Here is a 23,626-nt window from a genome sequence, read left to right as displayed (position 1 = left end):
AATATGCTGCTTATCGTGCCGATTTTATTGAGTGTGTAGGCGTAGGTAATATCTTTGGTAAGCTTGCTAGTTAGTTGAGCCGTGAAGTCATTGTTAGGTTAGGTAAACTATCCTACTTTGAGAGTAGACTAGTCCGACAGATAACTTATCTATCTGTCTGTTGGACTAGGCTACTACGAAAGGAGGGTATTATACTTGACTTAATAATGACTTAACGGTTCAGCTAACAAGCAAGCTAACCAAAGATATTACCTTTGTCTACACACTCAATGAAATCGGATGTAACAAAGTCCTTGAATAATATTAGGTCCTAGTAAGTTATTTCTCAATCTGTAGAATACAAAGCAGACATCTGGTTTTATCAAGTGTGGAACGAAGACCATAGTGAAAAACATACACACTAACAAAATAAACTGTCAATTCAAAGTGGAGTAACAATGTTATAACATGTCATTGTAATTTCCTGTTTTAAAATTTCGCTTGCTTTTTGTTCACGTTAATCATATCAAAGTCTTGATAAGCGCTATTGCTATTCATACCAGACTCTTCAGTTGGGATGTTTCTTCTTTTGATTCTGAAATAGAAGGAATATTTCAAAATGAATACCGAAATCGTCTTTCTTTTTCTTCATTTATGGCGAGTGAGGATATTTTCCTATTTTACTACAACACTATCAATAAAGATAAGTATGACAACTATTTGGTGTAGTGGTTAAAGGGTATGTTACGAAATTATCCATCCTCATTTTTGTATTGCTACATGTTTACTACACAGATTACGGTTATGTACGTATTCAAGTGGTCAAAATTTATAAAGAACATTTTAGATGATTGTGGTATGTCAAATATTAGGCAGAACCCAATATAGATTAAATAATCTATTGAGCAGACTCTAAATAAATAAATTTATACAGTTTTGGCATTCCGAAACGTGCAAGTCTCCTACAACATGTTTAAAGCATTGTGCTTAACGAAGTTCAAAACTAATACATGTATTTGTTTTATAAAATGTGTTTAAGGTTTATCCTCATATTATAACTAAGTACATCAATTGTAAATGTAGTTTACCAGTCGAGATCGCTTGAAATGGCAATTTTTGCTAAGAGACAAAAGATTGTGTGATGTAGCTATATTGATACTGCAAGAAAAATCAGCTTTCCCCATTTTGTCATGAAAATTTGATGAAACATTTGTTAGTTTGAACAACTATATTCTTCAAACAATGTTATCATATCAAACAAACTGTGTAAATGTATTATAAAGGATTTTCATGACTTATACTTACACATTGCACAAGTTGTTTCGTTTGTATAGAACAAAAGCAATCAGAGCACATATGACAATAATAGTAACAATAATCCCTAAAATGGCTCCAATGGATAATCCACTTGTCGTCTGCTCTTTATTGTTGATTAACGGTAGTGTGACAAGTTCGTATGTTGAATCACAGTATGCATACTTCATATATTCATCAAATTGACATTGTGTTTGTACGTCACAATCAGCTCTTGATCTTGCCGAATCGACAATACCGCCTTCTATCCATCCACAAAGACAGCTCTGACTCCCCAAATCTCTTGCCAGAAGGAGACTATCTTTGCTGGCTAGTTTCTTTCCACTGTTTCTACATCCGGTCACTGCATCAGCATATGTAAAATCTTGCAAAATTTGTTCAGCATATATGACGTCAATAACGTTACCTATAAAAAGTAATAAAAGAGACCTTTCAGATGATCATACGACATAGTAATGTACATGTAATACAGAAATAAACATGGATAATACGAAGTCACTTTCTTTACTCTAGCTTTATCGGCTTTTATCAACTCTTTCTTTAACTTTTCTTTGCAATGCTCTCAGATATACGTAGAACCGATTTACAAAAAACACTATCTGTGAAACAACATTGTCAATCTTAACCTCTAAACCAAACTTTATACATACATATTAAAATGAACATATATCAAAGGTTGTGGATAAAACTACGGAGCCAATAGGCGACCTAAAAATATTATATCTTATTGTTATCTCAATATATATATCGTTATTTCGATATAATTAAATCGTTATATCGATATAATTAAATCGTTATATCGATATAATTAAATCGTTATATCGATATATTTATATCGTCATCTCGATATTCACATACGTGTATCGATATTTATATCGTTACATCGATATAGTTATATCGATATTTTTATATCTTTATCTCGATATAATTAAATCTGTATCTCGATATATTTTATACCGTTTTGTCCCGGTATAATTATTTCGGTATCTCGATAAAATTATATCGTTGTATCGATATAATTTAATCACTATCTCATGGAATAGATTACTTCATACTCAGTTGCCCAACGTAATATTATGATAGTTTTTGGGCTGTTGGACATTTTTTGTAACAACTTACAGTCTTCCCGGCATTTCTTTTGCTTTAAAAGGGACATACAATAATAGGGGAACGAAACGGACATACATTTAGATCGAATAGTTTGGCTCTAAACCTATCAAACCCCTTTTGATTACAATTGAACTATATATATAGGTGTTGGGCCTAGGTGTAACCAATATGACCATAGTTATGACAGTGTTCAAAGAGATATGTCTCGCCTGTTGCAAATTGTCTGTAAGGCGCATTCAGTTGCGGATTGAGAGGGGCGTAATGGTTCTTTTTACTTTAAAAAAATATAATTATATCGAGATAACGAAATAAATATATCAGTATAAGGATAAACATATTTGGACACACTATAAAAATATATCGAGTTAACGATTTAATTTGATCGAGATAACCAAATAAAAATATTGATATAACGATATAAATGTATCGAGATAACGATTTAATCATATCGAAATAACGATATCTATATTTGAATAACGATATGATATAATGTTGTTAAGGTCTCCTATGGACTTCCGTATAAAACTGTTCTTTAGTCAAACTTCATTTGATTTTTTAATGTTCATAGTGTTAATATGTTAAGCAAAACCTTTACAACAGGCAGATGAACCACGTAATTTGATATGATTGAGTGTAACCAACCTAACTGAAGAGCATTTCTAGGTTAGATAAGGTAAAACAAAGTACTAAAGTACTAAACATCGGATGACCGCAAGTTCTTGTGGATGGTCCAACAAGCACTTATCTCAGAAAAAAACAAGAATGTGTCCAAAGTACACGGATGCCCCACTCGCACTATTATTTTCCATGTTCAATGGACCATGAAATTGGATAAAAAATATATATAGCATTAAAATTAGAAAGATAATATCATAGAGAACATTTGTACTAAGTTTCAAGTTGATTGGACTTCAACTTCATCAAAAACTACCTTGACCAAAAACTTTAACCTGAAACATGCACTGTCATTTTCTATGTTCAGTGGACCATGAAATTGGGGCCAAAAGTTTAATTTGGCTTTAAAATTAGAAAGATCATATCATAAGGAACATGTGTACTAAGTTTCAAGTTGATTGGACTTCAACTTCATCAAAAACTACCTTGACCAAAAACTTTAACCTGAAGCGGGACAGACGGACGAACAGACAGACAGACGGACGAACGGACGCACAGACCAGAAAACATAATGCCGCTCTACTATCGTAGGTGGGGCATAAAAATCACATCTCTATACCTGAAAGTAAGGTTAATGTACAGATATGTTTTTTGGGGGACAAGTTCGTGCGTAGATGAAAAATAAATGACAGGGAATTCATCCTTTTCGTAATTATATTGTAGTGAGACAAATCAGTATACTCTAGTTTATTGTATACCATTCAATTCTACTATATTAATAAAAGTGCAGTGCAAGTGCAGGGATGACACGTCACTCTTCTGTAATAATACGATTTTTCTAATAGAATGGATTTGAGTAGGCATTCAGGGGCCAGCTGAAGGACGCCTCCGGGTGCGAGAATTTCTCGTTGCATTGAAGGCCTGTTGGTGACCTTCTGCTGTTGTCTGCACTATGGTCGGGTTGTTGTCTCTTTGGCACATTCCCCATTTCCATTCTCAATTTTATTCGTATTTTCCCGCAAAAAAATGTTTAATCATCCATGGAGAGTTATCGTTCCTTAAGATTGCAAACGCTCTTGAGATATTCTTTCGCATACGTGTTCATAGATATTAATGATTTTTCACTTGCATGTATATACATATAACAAAACATTTTAATATTATCAATTTATATTCTTTAAACAGAATTTGATGAGTATTCATTGTAGAAATGAATTTATAACAAGCGATAAGAAATGTTAGTTTGCACTTGATGATGTCTGCGTATTCATAATGTTTATAGGTCGGTTAAAAAACCAAAACGAATATTACATTATGGAAATCTAGGCAATAGCAATACACCGGAATGACCTCACGGTCATCGCTGTAAAAAAAAGTGTCCTTGCTAACATTAAGTTACGATCAAACAAGACGTACTAACTGCATTGATACAATTTTTTCTCTCCTGTATTTTTCCATTAGATTGAACAGGCGGTGCCATGTCTCAACATAAAATAAACACTTGGGTAAAACTTTCCACAAATGCTATAATTCCTATCACCAAGATACATACTTAGTTCTCAAGACTCAAAACTCAAAACTCAAGGTAAGCGTCTTTCGTAAAAAATGGACTAGAATGTAGCAAGGATTAAAATGCTTCCAACTATGTAAAACCAATTTTATTTTCAAACTCACCACAGAACAATCCATTAAACTTTGAAATGGTACCTGGAGGGCAATCCTGACAATGGCCATCCTTGTAAAAACTATTACCGCTACAACATATGTCACCTACCGTCCGTCTCCTACAAAGGACAAGATAAATTTCTCATAAATTATAATGAAAAAGCTGACTTGTGAATTTTATTTCATGAGATCTGTAATTTTGAAAATTGTCATAATGGTCGTTCTTGATCTGGCTCTTGTAAATGAGGCCTTAACAAAATTTAAATATCAAAAGTTCGACAGCAATAAGGGACATTTTAAGCTTCCAAATCATTTAGTTTTAGAGTTTAGAGTTACAAAAAGAAAATCATGTTTAAAGCAAGTTTTTCAGTTCTTCACTTGCAGCTTGAATCCATCAATAATTTTCGTAGCATAGCAATTTTCTACACAAGTATTAAGAATAAATTGAAAATGGAACATATTTTCCCCCTCCAAACTCCATCACATACACATAATGTACTTTTTACAGGAGGCAACCTTTTCATATTATTTTCGTTTAGTTTCATTGCTTGAATATAAACATTTCAACGCTATGATACGAAAATATGAATATAATATTACCAAAACTGGTACATTTGGTACCTTTGATGAATGCTTACAACCACAAAACCATGCAATCTCATAATATAGACAGACGTGTCGTCCTTTCCTCCTCAATCTGATTGAGGAAAAATGGACGACAAGCCTGTCATTAAAGGAGATTGACAATGTACATTAGATCGATGATTGTGGTTAATACGGTCCTTTTTTTGAGATATCACTGTTTAATTATGCAATCATTCAAAATAATCAGGTTTTCTTATCTACTTCGTTATATATTTGGCATTTCAACTGTATAAATTATTTTCACTGAAGTCATGAAGCGCGCGCGTTCGTCTAGATTTTGCATTTCTACCCTGAGCTGATTTGTACAAATGTTTTTTTCAAGCAAAATTTTCTTGTTTTCTATCATCTTACCAATTATAAAAAGAAGATGTGGTATGATTGCGAATGAGAAAACTCTCCACAAGAGACCAAATGACTCAGAAATTTACAAATATATGTCACCGTACGGCCTCCAACAATGAGCAAAGCCTATACCACATTTTCAGATATAAAGGACCCCGAAATGACAAATTTTAAACAATTCATACGAGAAAACTAACGACCTAATCAATGTACAAAATAATGAACGAAAAACACGTTTTACGGCAACAAACGACAATCACTGAATTACAGGCTCGAGACTTGGGAGAAGCACATACAGATTTTTCAATGAATGTATTGTAGAATTGATGGCGCTCAATACTAGTATTTACGAAAAAAATGAATGAAATTAATCCAAAAGTCACTTTTGTCACTCATATGACACGTGACACATTTAAATTAGTGTATTTGATTGTCACCAATCTGATATGTGGCACATGTTTATGTGTGTATGAAAATTACATAGATGCACGAGTAGTTACCGATACAATGAATAAATATTTTTGGAAGTACGTAATTGATGAATAATGAGAATTGTAATTAGTTAATGCCTTACGTGTTTCTCTTTTTTCTCCGTTCATATGGGTCAATAAAGCAATATTTAAGTCCAACTTTGATTGGGACTTTAGTCGAAGGTGTTGAAAGATGGGACCTTTCTAATCCGGAAACTGTAATATCTAGTTGACCGTATATTGATGGCTTGATTTTATCAGGATCGATCACACTATCGGTACCTAAATAAAATAAAAAAATATTATATCTAGTCTTAATAGAATTTGTCAATATTACTGAGATTTTCTATATGTTCTGCTTGATCCCAATTGGATCTTAATTCTTAGAAATGTATGCATTGTAGGGAAAATTGAACCTGTTGACACACCCGACACTGCTTTATTGTACTGTCGACACATCCGACACTGCTTTATTGTACTGTCGACACATCCGACACTGCTTTATTGTACTGTCGACACATCCGACACTGCTTTATTGTACTGTCACATACTGTACGGATGAAATTGATACGGTTCAAAGGAAACGTTTTCTTGGTTTGTATATTCAAAACGATTTTCGTTTTTTGAACATCGGTAAACCAACAGTTACCCCGCGGTATACTAGTATTTCGATTCCAAATGGATTCTGAATATTTATTTTACAAAAGCTGGCTGTTAGTCTGATCTTGTATACTTTATCATAGTTGTTTTTTTTACATTATTACCTAGTGTGTGAATGCATATCTGTGGCATCAAATTCCCTCCATCAGTATCGCAAACACGGTATGGATTTTCGATACGTTCTTGACGGCAGGTAAGGTCTTTGCCTAGAGAGTATGACATCCGCATAGGAACAGAGGGTGTTATTATATAGTCAGTTCCGTCTTTGTAATCATACAATCTGTTTCCGGTATTGCTTGGAGTAACAATCACTTCTACCTATGCACAGATTGAAATGATGATGATTATAATTATTTAACACTCGTTTGTAAAAATATCAAATAATCAGATGAAATAATTTCATTATTCCAAGTTTGCAAGAAAAAAGTTTTTATAAAAATTTGAAAAGCAAAATATTTCAATAAAAAAGTAGATAAAAAATGAAAAAGAATGACATCATTTTTATGATAAAAAAAAGAAGACATCACACATTACATGTACTTATTCTAGTATTAAAATTTGTTTGAAGATGAAAACAATTAAAATTAAACTGTTATTATAATTGTAATTTAATTTTGGATGTTACGCGTCTTCTGATTGGCTAACGTTGTTTTGTTTATCAGCTCAAAGAAATCATTGTGTCATGTGATCGTGACGTCATCAACGTTTTTCATAGTTTACTCCGGTTAAAATGGAATTTAGAAACAAATTATAAGAAATGACTGAAATATAGTTTCTGTCTATTCAAAATAACATACAAATGTGGTGCACACTTTAAAATAACCAGCTACGCGGGTTATTCAGTGTGCACCACATTTTTGATGCTATTTCTTCATAGGTCACAGAATAAATATTACAGTCATTCCTTAAATCATAAAATTCGTCTCAATATTATGCATAGAACATCGATACAGATATACTAGTAAAAAAGAAACATTACACCAATTTCATGTCATATAACGTATAAAATAACAATTATAACCATGAATTATACATCTTTATATCAATGTAAATAAAGACATAAATGAAGCTGGCTCCATTCAACGGACGTCGTGTCCGAAGTCAACAACTGACACAGGCAATTTCGGATAGTTCTGTCTAAAAATCTGTTGTTAGCTTTTCCGGTTTCACGACTAGCCGTTATTTTTCTTTTTGCATTTGCGTTCTACCAATTTGCCTGTCCTGATGTAACGTCGTTGCTCGAGGTCTTCTCTTCCGAATCGAGGGCGACCTGTGGTGTGCCTTTTCCCCCCAAGACGAACCTAACATATATATAAGTTAACTTGCTTTTCAAATGATTTTTTTTGACATTCCTGCTTGCAACATCCCAATGCTTCTTTCCCTCTCATTTTGACGTAAACGGAGTTGGGTGTTGACTTACGTATAGGGTTAACTGATTTAATCGACACAATGTGTGACCATTATAGCAATTCTAACACACCGGGATAAAGTTTTACGGAAGCGTATTAGGGACATAGAAAAAAATAAAATTTGCAGTGAACTTTTTTTTCAAAGTCGAAATTTTGACTTTTCAAATTTCGAAATTTTGACTTAAACTTGAAATTTTGACTTTCTAAAATCTTAAAATTTCGACTTATTGAAAAGTCAAAATTCTGACTTTTTTGAAACTCAAAAATTTCGACTTACAAAAAGTCGAAATTTCCACTTTTTTAAAACTCGAAATTTCGACTTATTTAAAACTCGAAATTTCAACTTATTTGTAACTCAAAATTTCGACTTTTTTAAAACTCGAAATATCGACTTATTCTAAACTCGAAATTTCAACTTATTTTTAAACTCAAAATTTCGACATTTTTAAAACTCGAAATTTCGACTTATTTTAAAATCGAAATTTCAAATTAATAATTTAAACTCAAAATTTCGACTTTTTGTAAACTCAAAATTTCGACTTTGATCGCAAAATTTCGGCTGTTGAAATCTCGAAATTTTTACTTTTTCTAAGTACTTTTAAAACTTTGATGTTAGTATTCAAACACATTTATTACAATTTTAGCAGGAGTAGACACTGACGCAAATTATTAAAGAGTCATCCACACATTTTGACAATTTATATTTTGAAATTGGTTTTGTTCTTAAATTAAGATATGGGTTAGCATTTAATATTGAATTCGGAAAGGACATGCGTGTTGACAGAAAAAAAAATGTTTTCCCATATTCCATGTTTTAGTTCCCACGACACTGTCATAGAATTGTCAGATCTGAGAACATTTAGCATCGCAGTTTCAAAGGCCTGTTTGGTTTCCCAATAGCAAGTCACTGACTTTGCCTTGTTTAAACAATGGTAAATCAAGTAGCCAAAAATGCCATGCATATTCGGGATGACAAATGAGCTGCTCGGGTTTCTAGTTTTGGAATTTTGAAATAATGGTTCTTTTTTCTGGAACATTGATTAAACTCTACAAGTTGACATTCTTATGACACAACTATTCACCCTTGTCTTTATATCTTAGTCTGTTGAATAAAAGTATGTCGTAATATAGGTGTGTCGGAATAACGGGTCGTCTTGGTACACATATCTGAAGTCCAGACTTGAAATATGTATTTGAACGTGAAACACATTTTATCTATTCTTCGGCAAAACAAGATTTTCTATCTAAAATAACCTCTTTAAAATCATGGTTTAGTTTATTTAAATATGCTTATTAAGTTTATGATGTATATGGTTCTCCGCTTGCTGATACATGTATAAATGACTGTGAATGTGGTAATCGCAAACGTATAAATACTTAGGAAAAGTCGAAATTTTGAGTTTAAAACAAGTCGAAATTTTGAGTTTAAAAAAAGTCGAAATTTTGTGTTTAAAAGAAGTCGAAATTTCGAGTTTAGAAAAAGCCGAAATTTCGAGTTTTAAAAAAGTGGAAATTTTGAGTTTAAAGTCGAAATTTCGGCATTTTATAAAGGCAAAATTTCGAATTCTAAAAAAGTCAAAATTTCGACTTTTTGAAAAGTCGAAATTTCAAGATTTTAGAAAGTCAAAATTTCAAGATAAGAAAAGTTAAAATTTCGAGATAAAGTCGAAATTTTAAAATTTGAAATGTCAAAATTTCGACCTTCACAAAAAAAGTTCACTGCTAATTTTATTTTTTCTATATCCCTAATACGCTTCCGTAAAGTTTAATTTAGAAAGTAATAAATAAAAACGTCAATTTCTGATCTGAAAACGACATTACAACATTTTAAAACGTATTCAAACGTTCAAAATCGATACAGATACAAACATTCTATTAACTTTTAAATGTTCAGATACCACATAATTTAATTATGCACGAACTTTCCAAAAACTAATAAAAACTTCTGTAACGTTTCTTTTTTTACTAGTATATATACTCCTGTTTTTTTTTACAAAAATATTCTTATTATGTATTGATCATTTGAAGAAATAAAAAATAATAGTATCAAATGAAAATTTTCACAATACATATTTTTGGTTACCTGATTTGAGGAACTGCTTTGCACTGGCAAGTACATTTCAAACCCGTCAACATAAATCGCAAAGTTCTTATGGGCCTCCGGAATCCACCCTCTGTCAATAAGCCAGTTTGAGTTCGGAATTTGAAATTGAACAGTTTCACCTTTGTATAATTTTGATAAATCTATCCAGTTTCGATTTGTTTCATTAAATGAGTCTGATTGAGTGGGTAAATCTACGTATTTTAAAATTGGATTGCACCTTACGTCTGGCAAAGACAGTAACCTATCAACATTTGTAGAAAAACCTTGACAGTCATTTGGCCTTCTTCCCATCTTGTATTCTAGGATGTCACAAAGCATATACACGTTAGTAAATTGTACAATGCTCGTTGATATATAAGATGCAGCTGCAAATGATTTTATTTCGAAAATAGTTAAATTACTAGGAAACCTTGCTCGTGTTCCTGAACCAAGTATTGAAGAGCTTTGTATTTGTGTCAGTGATCTCATCAACGAAGACATCTTCTCCAGTAGATTTTCTTGAAAATCAAAGATTTCTTCTAATGACACCACAAGCTTTATAGCATTTGCCTTTGCATCTGGACAAGCGTTTGTAGCCCATAATGTTGTTTTGAACGCCGCTGACGCCAGGCCACTTGTTTCTTCAATTGATGAACAAAGGTCATCGATGAAACCTTCCCAATAGCTACCAAGAACAGTCAACTCGTACTTTTGAAGCTTTCCAGAGTAATTTTCGTAATGTTTAAAAAAATCAGATTGCAGGCTGGTAAACTTTTCGTCGGATATTGATTCTGGTGTAACTCTGTCTAGGATATTCTTGATTGTTTGAAGTAAGGGTGCGTTTTTATTTATTTTTTTGCTGATTTCGGCCGATAGTTTTTGTAGCTTTATCAAATAGCCTGTTTTAGAAAGAGCTTTAGCAAGGATTGCAGTAGCTTGTGCTACTTCATTGGTAGCCTCCAAAACATCAACTGTATTGCCACTATTAAAGATCCATTTAAGAGGATTTGATGCTTCTGCAGCACGTGCTGCTAATTTTACGCCTGCTTCAACTAAATCACCTGTTGCTGCTGAAGTAAAAAGCAGCAGAAGAGCCCCAAGTGACGACTTTAGTTTTGTTTTTGCTTTTTCGTGAACAATTGTGTATGAATCAATATCAGATTGTATACTATCTATATCTGCTGTTAATTTTTTACTTTCAAACTCAGCTAGGCTTTTGAAATAAGTTCCTAGTTGTTGGAAGCGATCTTGAATTTCGTTTTTTATTTGAACAGCAGCAACCTGCAGATCAAGTGATATTTCTTGACTCAGCTCTTTTATTTGTGAGATTCGCACGTTCTTTATGTATTCTTTATAATCAATTGACGTTACCAAGACCTTTCTTTTTGAACTATATCCAGAGACACCTATTCCATACGTAAGAACAAATGACCTTAATTGGTCTAATGTTTTAGCGAATGCACACAGAAGCCAATCAAATGATGGATATTCGGCCATAAAGTTGCATTTAATAGCAGAACTTTTAGGAAGTATTTTTAGAAGGTTGTTTGTCTTGATCAATTGTTTGGATCTGAACTCATCATAAAAGGTAGTTAGAATTTCTGTTGTTATTTTTGTTATTTCACTTTTCTCTATCTTAGAATTTTGATGCATATCTTTAGGTGCTCTTTGGAATAAGGTAAAAATTGAAAACTTTGCAGCTTTAATTTCCAATGAAGATTCATTCCAATCTGCCTCTGTCACCAAACCACAAAGATTATATATAGAATCTACCAGTTCAAAAAAGGGAATCAGTTGACAATATGGGTCGTCACGGTTGATTAAGCACCACTCTGAAACTTCAGAAATTAGATGTTCAGAAACAGTCTTTCGGAACGGTTTAGTCCATGAACATACATTAGATCGTGTTAACAGATGCGTTTCAAATTCGGCAGCATATTTCCACTGAGCTATTGGTATTTTTGAAATCAAATCAACAGGGCCACAATTTAACTTTAATAAAACTGGATCAAGGTACCAGGCCAGAAGCAGAACTGAATACATATATGAAATGTTGTCATGTTCAGTGTCCAAAACACTACCGAGTCTCTGTAAATCGGATTTCGTATATTGTCCTATTTTATACAAACGTAAGTACACACAACCAACAGTTGAAGTATCTAAAATACTGCATTCTGCTTCTGTAGTGTTAATGCGAGCTTTGTTATCATTTATGTTATCAAATATATTATTCCCTGCTTTAAATAATTGATCATTATATAGGTTTTCAAACATTTCGAAATCAGGACCTGATGCTTTAGCAGGTAAAGCAAGTGTAATGCAAAGTTTTCTTAATTCAATATGCGTAGATTCATTTACAAAGACTGTTGCAGTGGCACGTTGCAAATACACACTATGCAAAATCACCAATAAATACCATTGAATGGTAGACATGATAACTGCTAGAAATAAAAGTACATACAAAATAAAGGAATATTAATTTTGAAAAACTTAATTAAACAAGTAAAATCACTATTAAATGATAAATATCATCGGTACAGAGCTTATGAACTCTAAGCCATCTATCTTTTAAAAAATCGGCTTAGATCTTTCCAAAAGTCCCTCAAGTAGTGAAGTAGACATAGTTTTCATATCAATACACATAGATATAGTGTGTCTAGTCAGATGTGACAGGCGTATCAGAAATATTCTTGTTGAACAAAGACTATGTAATATGTGTAACAATGACGAAGTAGAAGATTAGCTCCACTTCATGAAAAAATTTTCATAACAATATTCGTAAAAAGCTCCTTCGAGCTTCATGACTAAGAATTCCCGGACCTTTCATCAATGGATAAGTTAAAAGAACTCCTAAATAGTAAGAAGAGTAAAACAGTTGCAAAATCAATCAACATAAATGTAGTGTGTAAATAAACTACCAAACAATTGTCATATCTTATAACATATGTTAAATGCGTTCAATTTTTCTTTCATGTAAGTAACAAACTTAAATTTTGATTTCATAAATATGTTTCATGATTTAGAATAGACCTTTTATTATCAGAAAGTGCACCATAAGTTTATTTGGCTGGCCGATTCTTTTGTATTTTTAAACATGTACTTATTTGTATATTCAGATTGTACTATAATAAATAACTAGAACACACCCGCGAAATCACGGGCACATACAGCTTGTGAGCTGTTGTAGGATGATTTTTTTGTAAAAGATATTATGTATGGAGAATTTCATAAAAGGTATCAAAAGCCCTCTCCCTTTTTACAAAGTCCGATATTTGTTTCCTTTCTGTTAAATTCAATTATTTTCGTGTTTCTGGCCTCAGACCACAATTATTCTTCTCTTTTGCTACAATGCTTCTTTTGGTAAAAGTCAAATCAAATTAAAAATTTGCACCGTTTCAAACATCAAATAAATGTAACTGCTTATATATAACCATTATAAGTCTAATAAAATATGCTTCAAGGTCAATCCATCTGCTTTTTTCTTTTGAGAGCCTTACTAACATGCCAATGGTAGGATATGAATCTTGTATAAATGACTAAGACCGAATAAGGCTTATTTGAGGGGTGGTCGGAGGGGTCATGATCCCGAAATCCCGAGATGCAGAATTTAAAGAAATTCATATCCCGAAATCCCGAAATCGAAAAATATATTCCCAGATCCCGTAAGGATCAATCCCCAAATCCCGAGCTTCAAAACACCCGATTCCGACGCCCCGAAAAAAGGGACTGCCTCCCTCTAATCTCTACCTTAATTTCATTTTTGCCAAATCACTATTTTCACTTTCAACAATAAATTGTTATGCCCCATCTAGTCTGTGCATCCGTGCGTTCGTTCGGTCGCCCGTCTGTCCCGCTTCAGGTTAAAGTTTTAAGTCGAGGTAGTTTTAGATAAAGTTGAGCATGTTTTACTTATTTTAATACAAGTTTTATCGTTTATATCAATATACAATGTTATTTCCATTGTTTTATGTAATGAAGGTCTACATATAATAGTAATGCTGCAGCTGATTTAATAAGTTTATGTAAATAAATCGGAAAAAAAACTTTGGTTTCTTTATAGTACAATCTGAATAAAATTTGGATCTATTATAATTTTCATTCGTATAGTTCTGGACAAAATATTCAATTTCATGATGTTTGATGTATAGGGAAAACGGTAGTATTACATTTTCCCAGCATTAGGTTGGCCTTTTGTGTACCCAAGACAGGGCGTAGGAAGCCAACTTAAGAACGCTGTGATTGGATGTATTAAAGGGTACAAGTTATTTTTTTATTTATCTATTAATAACTGCAGTGTGTATATTTACAATATAAATTTTAGAACCTATTGAAATATTTTCTAGAGAATTATTCGAAAATGTTGCATAATTAGTAAAGGTTGAATCTAGTGCATTTGGTTACTATGCAATTATTCTAAAAATAGTAAAATCACGTGAAGGCCGCGTGGAGTCTGCATGCACAAAGCGTGATAGATATTGTTCGGAACCAAATTGCGTTCTGAAATTCTCTTGACTTTTTATTACTTTAACGTATTCCCAATCATTTATTTATTTAGTATATTGATATATAATATATGCAAGTGGTATGACCACCTAAATAGTAAACATTTTTAAAGAAAACAGTAGACAGAATCAGGGACTTTCTATAGTAACATAGAAAGTCCCTGACAGAATACAGAGAGTCTCTATATATTAAAGTAGTATAATCGTAGTTTACATGTAGATAAACGTGAACAATAGTTGTCCTCTCTAAGGAGGTATAATAGTTGTTATTTTTGCTATCTAAACACCATGATATGGAGAACGCTCTGAATGGCTTATTTATTTTTCATTTTTGTTATCTATCATAGTTACGATTGTTTTTTTTTGACTGTTTTACTTATTTTAATATACATGCAACTTTTATGACCCCTTAAATAGTAAACAATTGAAAGAAAACAGTAGACAGAATACAGAGAGTCTCTATATATTAAAGTAGTATAATCGTAGTTTACATGTACATAAACGCGAAAAATAATTGTCCTCTATAAGGGGGTATAATAGTTGTGGTTGATTTAAACACCATGATATGGAGAACGATTTGATTGGCTTATTTATTTTTCATTTTTTGTTATCTATCATACGATTGGTTGTGTTTGTGAATGTTTCAAACCGGAAGTCTTATCTATACTAAAAGTCAGTCTGATGACGGAATCATATCCGGACTCCTTTTTTTGTCGTTTTTCTCCCAAAATAACTCAATCTGAATAATCATAAGAATGGATGACAAATGCGACTATGCATGTTACTTATAGGACACAGAGGCATGATGATTGATTTATTGTGGACGGAAGAGAAGCGACACACAAAATGAGGTCTTCTCGTTTAATAGTATAGATTCTTTAAAGTTTTTCATTTCATAGACAATTTATAAGAGGCGGGGCAATGGAAATCCGTTCTTATGATTATAACTTCAGACGAATGACACATATGACAGAAAAATAATCATTGCAAAAGTGAAAAATACTCATTCAGCACACATTCATAGACAATTGGTTGTTACAAGTATATATTTTAATGCAAATGAAGTGTTAATTGAGTTTTTGATATAAGTTGCCCCTTATTGAACCTTGTCTTTTGAAAAAAAATGTTATACATTTTTGATATAGTAAATAAAGGCAACAGTAGTATACCGCTGTTCAAAACTCATAAATCTATGGACAAAAAACAAAATCGGGGTAACAAACTAAAACTGAGGGTAACGCATTAAATATTAGAGGAGAACAACGACACAACATTAAAATGTAACACACACAGCAACGGACTAATCATTAGACAACATCCGATGAGAATAACCAATATAACATCAAAACCAAATACATGAATTTGGGATAGAAAAGTACCGTGACACGTCTTATAATAATGTGAATTCACACTCAAAAATAGGAGAAACCAAACGACACAACAGAAACACAACGTAAAAATGTTACACACACAGAAACGAACTATGATATAACAATGGCCATTTTCCTGACTTGGTACAGGACATTTTTAAAGAAAAAAATGGTGGGTTGAACCTGGTTTTGTGGCATGCCAAACCTCGCACTTTGATGGCATTGTTAAATATAACATTAAAATGACAACATAATAATACAGGACTACAATACAAATAAATAGCAGAACGTATTAGGCAAAGAAACACATGAATAATAGATAACAAAAGGCATCAGATTTAAAATTCATTACGTCAAAGACGCGCCTCGTCCAAACAAGACTTACCAGTGACGCCCAGATATAAAAGTTCGAAAGTCAAAAAAAGGGGGACAAAGTTGTACAGCTCTGAGGATCAAAAGTTGAAAAAGGTTGTGCCAAATACGGCTAGGGTTTTTTGCTTGTGATAAGAACATTCTTATTATATACTAGTAGAACAATTTATGCTATTGCAAACAGTAAATTTTATCAAATGAATATAAAAGATTTACATGATCAAACTGACGTTAACTAATTACAGAAAAAAAAAACCATAATACATAATGCATTGAAGACCAACACAGACAATAGACACACCCGACTCAGTGACAAACCAGGCCTGAACGCAAAAAAGTCATAACCATGACGTCACATATACGAAGTGTTGAAAAGGTACAATATTACGTGTCAGATGAAGTAAACAATGAACTTCATTAACAGAATTAAAGTTTGAAATTTGATTGATAAATGGAAATTTTCCTTCTTATATTATTTTTTTAAAATTCAATAATGCTACTTTGTTGGTAGTTCCCGTTGAATAATATTATTATATTTCCATAACAATTCCGGAGGGTACATGTTGCGATCAGACCACAACACAAACTACACTTGTATGTCAAATTGACATACCAAACCCTATAAATCACAGTCAATTTTTTTTTAACTAACCACTTTCTTCTCCGATAAAAAAAATCCCACCTACCTACCTACCTACCATATTATAAAAAAATGATGTAATAACAAACACATATATTTGTTTTTGTCCTAAAAGGCATAACCACTAAAATTGGTAAAAAATCATATTATAGAGCAATAACTTCAATAGGGACTCGACTGATGTTGTCCACCATAAGACTTATTTGCAGATCATGTTTTGCTGATCTATATATTTTTTAACGTTATCATCTTTTTATCTATTTCCCCCATATTGTAACAAAATATTTTAGAAGTATCAAAAACTACGCAAGTTTGAATCAGATGAGCGTATTAGGAAGTTTTATCCGTGTCAGATAAAGTAAATGTTGAAATAGTTTCTCGTCCATCTTTTAAACTTTAAGCACTCTGTCATTCTGGTTGCATTACAAAATATTTGCTAAAAAAGAAAAAAAAAAAAAAAAAAAACAAACAAAACAACTCCAAACCCGTGGAAACAGAAATCTCAGATCACGATACTGCTTTTACTAACTTACGATTCAATGATAAAAAAAAAAAACATTCCTCATGATACCGTTATAGATCTTTTCTTCCTATTGATTCTAATTTAAAATATCATATTTGTAAAATGCAGTCTAAACTAATTGATTTCTATAGAAACTCAGTTGTCAAACAACTTCAACAAGTTCAAGGCAAATCTAACATAATATTTAGTAGCAGCATCACTATTTGAGATGCCATATCAAGTGCTTGTCAATTGAAAACTGACCTCAAAATCTCAATGTCAACTGTATTTAACACAAGTCACGGACAGACATTTCATTCCGCTGCAAGTATACTTAGAAAAGACTTTGAAACTCTACAAATTTCCACAGAAGAATACCCAACTTCGGATGAATTGTCTCTTCCTTCTTCAATTCAGTCAATGCCTTCGTATTTATTGCAATTTATTTTTTAGTTACTCGATGATACTGCAGACAGCCAAGTCTATTCTCATGAAATGGCACCAGAGAAATCCAATTGAGTAAATACTTGGGAATTGTTGAGTCAATCAGTTATATGGCCTAGTTTATTTTTACTCCTTTTCATTTAGGATTGGCTTTACAAATGTACCATGAGTTTGGTTCAAAATACCTTATTGAAAAATTGAATGCCAATGGATTTTGTGCTTCTTAAAGTAAAGTGGGACGCTATCTAATAAGTGTTGCCAACCATGAAATTGAGCGAATTCAGGATAGTGAGTATGTCTCGTATAATGTTTCCCCAGCATCATTGCAGACAAGCATATGGATATCATCACACCTTCCTAAACCCACTTTTAGATCTCCATTAAATCTTGGATGAATTGATAGGGATGGTTTGAAGCTGGTATTTTTTTTTTTATATTGCCGAACAAGGTGAGCTAAACCAAATTTTTTTTTGTATTGTTTTACCCGTCTGGTTTAAAAATGTGCTTGATAACTCCAACTGCAAAATTTGATGATTCTATCCTTAAAAAAACTCGGGTTCTCATTTGCACTCATGAGACGTTCAAGTTAATCGTGTTCGTTAATCGAAGAATCTTTATTATTTATTTAAATTTTGTATCTCTCTATCTATCTATCATAGGTTTTTGCAAAATTGATAAAAAATGGTCATTAAATTGTAATAACTCTAATAAGTACAATTTCTCCCATATTAACACTTTCTATTAGGAACATTACAATTGTTGTCCATTCATCTGATGTGTTTTGTCATTTGATTTTGCCATTTGATTACGGACTTTCCGTTTTTAATTTTCCTCAAAGTTCAGTATTTTTGTGATTTGACTGTTTACAGTTTAAGATATATTATGTAAAACTGAAATCAACTGGTCAACTTTGTCATATGAGGGCAACAGCTTCTACAATATATGGGTCATTTAAAAAAAATGTCGAATTTTCAGTACACCCATGCTATATATTTTTTTTTTTATTTCTAATGAAAATTTCAGTTGTAATGATTTAAATCCTGTAAATGAACGCTTGTCTGATTTGTGATTCAGAACATTAATAGTAAACACAACTTACATCTATTTTGATAAGATTAAGCTGCATTTAAGGCCGATTTTGAGGGTATTTGTGTGCGTACAGTGTCAGAAAAACACATTTCAAATGATTTTTTTCCGATTTTCTGGTCGCTTTGATATCTGCAAAAGGGACTTTTTAAGAACGTTAATTATTACTCTAACGAAAAATTGTAGCTTCTTTATCATTGTATTTAACATTATCTACAAACTAAATTCAATCAGCGTACAACATGTACGTGAGGTTTGTGTCTATCCTGTTACCGCTACTTAAATCAGCCGTTAAATTATTCTCCCTATGAATATTGAATCAGTCAGTATCTATACTATTAAACGAGAAGACCTCATGTTTGGTGTCGCTTCTCTTCTTTCCACAATAAATTTATCAACACGCCTCTGTGTCCTATAGGTACAGTACATAGTCGCATTTGTCATCCATTCATATGATTATTCAGATTGAGTTATTTTGGGAGAAAAACGAGAAAAAAGACATCCGGATATTGTCCCGTCATTGGACGAAATTTTAAGTCTGATTAGACTTCCGGTTTTCGTTTTTCTGTATACTGTATTTTAAGAATTCTATCTGCTATCATTTACAAGTTTACTATCCACGGCGGTCACATAGTTTATTAAATAGAGAGGGTCTGTATACTATATCAATGACCACCATGGATCGATTAGTAAACTTAAAGTTGAAAGTAAATACACTATATTTATATAGTAATGAATGTTCATAATATACAGATTTATATAAGCGCTAAAATTATTCATGTGAACTTTTGATACCTTTTCTGAAATTTTCCAGTTATTAAATCTTTTACAAAATTCATTGATTACAAAAAAAGATGTGGTATGATAGCCATGTTGAGACAACTCTCCACAAGAGATCAAAATGATACAGAAATTAACAGCTATAGTTCACCGTACGACCTTCAACAATGAGCAAAGCCCATACCGCATAATCAGCTTTTAAAGGCCCTGAACTGACAAGGTAACATAATCCAAACCAGAAAACTAGCGGCCTTATTGATGTACAAAAAATGAACGAAATACAAATATGTAACACATAAACAAACGACAACCACTGAATTACAGGCTCCTTACTTAAATGTTCATAACATACTCAATGTATTATGTTCATATTGAAATTGATATAAAACCAAAAATTGGGAATTTTGGAAATAAAGGAGGAGGGATATAAAAAACATTTTCCTGTCCCCAATAACCTATGACTTATGATACTTTTGCTGAAATTCCCCACTAAATGTATTATGTTCATATTGAAATTGATAGAAAACCAAAATTGGGAATTTTGGAAATAAAGGAGGAGGGATTAAAAAAAACCCACATTTTCCTGTCCCCAATAACCTTTGACTTATGATACTTTTGCTGAAATTCTCCAGTCATTCAATATTTTACCTAATTCTTCCAACAACACTTTACATACTATAAACTACGCTCTGAATGCCCGCGATTTCGCGGGTGTGTTCTAGTTGATTTTAAAAGTATAAAGTAATCTACATATAAAACGCCTCGTTTCTTTAACGGCAGTGTAGAGAAAAGAAATTTCAAGACATTTAGTGAAAAAAATAGAGTGTACTTTTTTCATGTTTATGCTGTTACCAACAATTTTGATTAATTACACCAACAGTATGCTTGTCAAAATAACATATAACATGTTGGAAACCAAATTCACAATAGAAAACCATAATCACTTCACCAAAGGGAGTAGTTATTTCACAACATCAATCAAGAACGAAGACATTTGTCTATCCTGTTATGTCTATCCTGTTACAATTGTTGATATGGTTACAGTAACAGGATAGACAATTGTAACCAAAAACCTCGTTATTTTTTTTATCTTAACACATAGGTGCAAAACGAATGAAATATTTCGTTGTTTGAACTCATCTTGAGGTTATAACGTCTTAAGCTTCCCAATTAAGCATTTGCAGGTGCAATACTGATATCGGTAACAGGATAGACTTTTATATAGTGATATATCAGAAACGTACGTTTCTGTTACCAATGAAATAAAGAGAAAAGTAACTAACTTATGAGGGATTTACTTGATGTTGGGTTTGTTTGAAAAGGCGAAAAAATGCCGAACAATATAAATTGCTATCTTAGACTTGCATTACTGGTGGTAATTTTTACAACCTTTGAAAAATAATTTTAAGGGGGATTTTTCAGTACAACCTGGAAAATTGGCAAATAAACTGTTATTTTACAGAATAAATATATATAGAAATAAACTCATCATAGATACCAGGACTAAATTTAGTATATACGCCAGACGCGCGTTTCGTCTACAAAAGACTCAAGTTTATTGTCTTGAAAACCATCTATTTGGCTACGTAAAACAAGCTTAACATTTTATCTAAACCTTTTCTTAATAACCCAAAATTTCTTTTGAAAATGGTAACAGGATAGACAAAATATACTACCACCGATCAAAAAATGTTTCAAGATATTCTTGTATGACATCTTTAAGATTGCATCTTTTAATATGATGTTCTTAAAGTACTGTTTGTTTTGATTTGTTTATTTGGCGGGTTGTTTGAATGAGTAACTTTTAATAAATTTTTCAATTTCAAAATTCGACATTTTTGGAAATGACCAACATACAAATTAATCTGACAGTTTTGATGTCAAGGGCAATAATCAGACCTCATCATTCTTAACATAAATGATTTCTGTCTATATTAAATTATCTCATTTAATAGCGGTTTTAAAACGTGCCTTTTTCCCCGTTATATCTCTAGTAATTTTTTTAACAGTTGGGGTCATCGAACACAAACATAAACAACATATCACAAATGATGCTTGTGGTGAAGTTTAGTGAACTTTGGCCCAGTAGTTTCAAGAGGAGGTTAAAAAATACGTCGACTTAAAGTCTCTCCATATGTTGAATCGTGAAAGAAAATGAACAGCTATGTAACAACACTTGATTTAATATTACATTAAGAATATAAAAGTCATTAAAGATGTTAAAACAAAGAAAATTCAGTGAACAAATTACGTGCAAAAGAGGTAAGGCAGAAATGTAATATATAAAAACTCACCACATGAAGTGATCGGCTTCTACTTTTAGAAGAATTATCTATTTAAATAGACCTTTTCAACATCTATCGACACCTACAGTTGAGAACGACTACGACAGGTAAAATATGAGGGGTCGTCTCAAAAATAAAAAATAAATAAATCATTATTGATTTTATTGCTTTCATTGACAATTGATTTTTTTTAAAATTTATTATAAAGAAAATGATGGACTTTAAGTCACATTTCATTTTTTTAGACGTTGAGCTTCTAGCTGTGGAATTTGGAAAATGAAAAGAACAAAGCATGTTTAATTGTAGTTGATATTTAATTAAACAATGTTTAATTGTAGTTGATATTTAATTAAACAATGTTTTATGTCTGTTGACAAGGACTGCAAATGTTTCCACAATGTCTGTTAGTTTTGGCCTTGCGTGCCTCCATAATGTACTGAATACTTTGTATATTTTCAATTCACCAATTTGGTGTTCCACTTGAATTCTGTATTCACCAATCACGCGATTAAATTTTCTGCTTTTTCTCTCAAATGTTATGGCTTACGATTAATTTGAGGTGTTGTAAATGGTGTAACTAAAGGATGACGATTTGAATAAACTTTGTCTCTAAGGAGAACACAGTCCCCCGGGAAATGCAGCGGATTGATTCTCCCTGTTTTGATTCAAAACCTCCCTTATGTATGGTCATAGATGAGATACAAAAAAAAATCTTCAGTACGAAAAAACTTGAAAAAGGTACAAAACTTTTTCCGGAAATTGGATATAGAGAAATAAATTCTGACCCGATGAAAACAAAACAAAATATAGCATTGACAGTGTATAGATAAAATCAACGAAATTTGATCAACTTCTTGTAAGAAACCCAAAGGTCATTTTCAGGAACGGGGGAAGGACACTGTGACGAAGGGACAAGGTACGTTGTTCTCGGGACATCAACCGCCGATCTCTAAACCCCTGCTTAGCACTGTCCATATTGATTTTTGCAATATAAACAAGCTCTAAGTATTAACTAACAATTTGAAACATAAATTCCATACACAGGTATGTAAAAAAATTCACTGCTTAAGATGTTGTAACATTAAAACGAGAAGTCAATTATATTTTATTTTAAATTTATCATGAAAAACATCAACTCTAACAAAATATCTTGTAGCGGAGAAGTCTGCCGTTGATAAAAAAAAATAGATGTGATATATATTTTCAAGTTCCGTAGACCTTCAAAATCAATACGTGATTATCCCTCCAGAAATTGAATATGTACAGCAACTAAGGTGAAGATCGGTTGAAAAATACCAATTTGGTCGTGTTCACAAGTGTGATACGGACGTACGGACAGTCAAGTAATTATTT

The 23,626-nt window shown here is 32.2% G+C and overlaps 1 protein-coding gene across 1 annotated transcript; it reads right to left on the bottom strand.

Annotated features, from left to right (window-relative positions):
* Positions 1 to 231: 231 nt before the first annotated feature.
* On the bottom strand, positions 232 to 22,326 carry LOC139485387 (uncharacterized). The gene is made up of 7 exons (XM_071269836.1): positions 22,283 to 22,326; positions 10,293 to 12,733; positions 6,905 to 7,118; positions 6,245 to 6,422; positions 4,693 to 4,802; positions 1,285 to 1,699; positions 232 to 574 (listed from the first exon to the last, which is right to left on the bottom strand). The coding sequence occupies exons 2-7, from the start codon at positions 12,723 to 12,725 to the stop codon at positions 469 to 471; spliced, it is 3,456 nt and encodes a 1,151-aa protein (XP_071125937.1). The 5' UTR covers positions 12,726 to 12,733; positions 22,283 to 22,326; the 3' UTR covers positions 232 to 468.
* Positions 22,327 to 23,626: the final 1,300 nt, after the last annotated feature.

This window comes from Mytilus edulis, chromosome 8 (assembly GCF_963676685.1).
Source record: "Mytilus edulis chromosome 8, xbMytEdul2.2, whole genome shotgun sequence".
In the NCBI taxonomy this organism is placed as follows: domain Eukaryota; kingdom Metazoa; phylum Mollusca; class Bivalvia; order Mytilida; family Mytilidae; genus Mytilus; species Mytilus edulis.
Note: the sequence above shows the minus strand (reverse complement) of the source record. Positions and strands in the feature narration are given on the sequence as shown.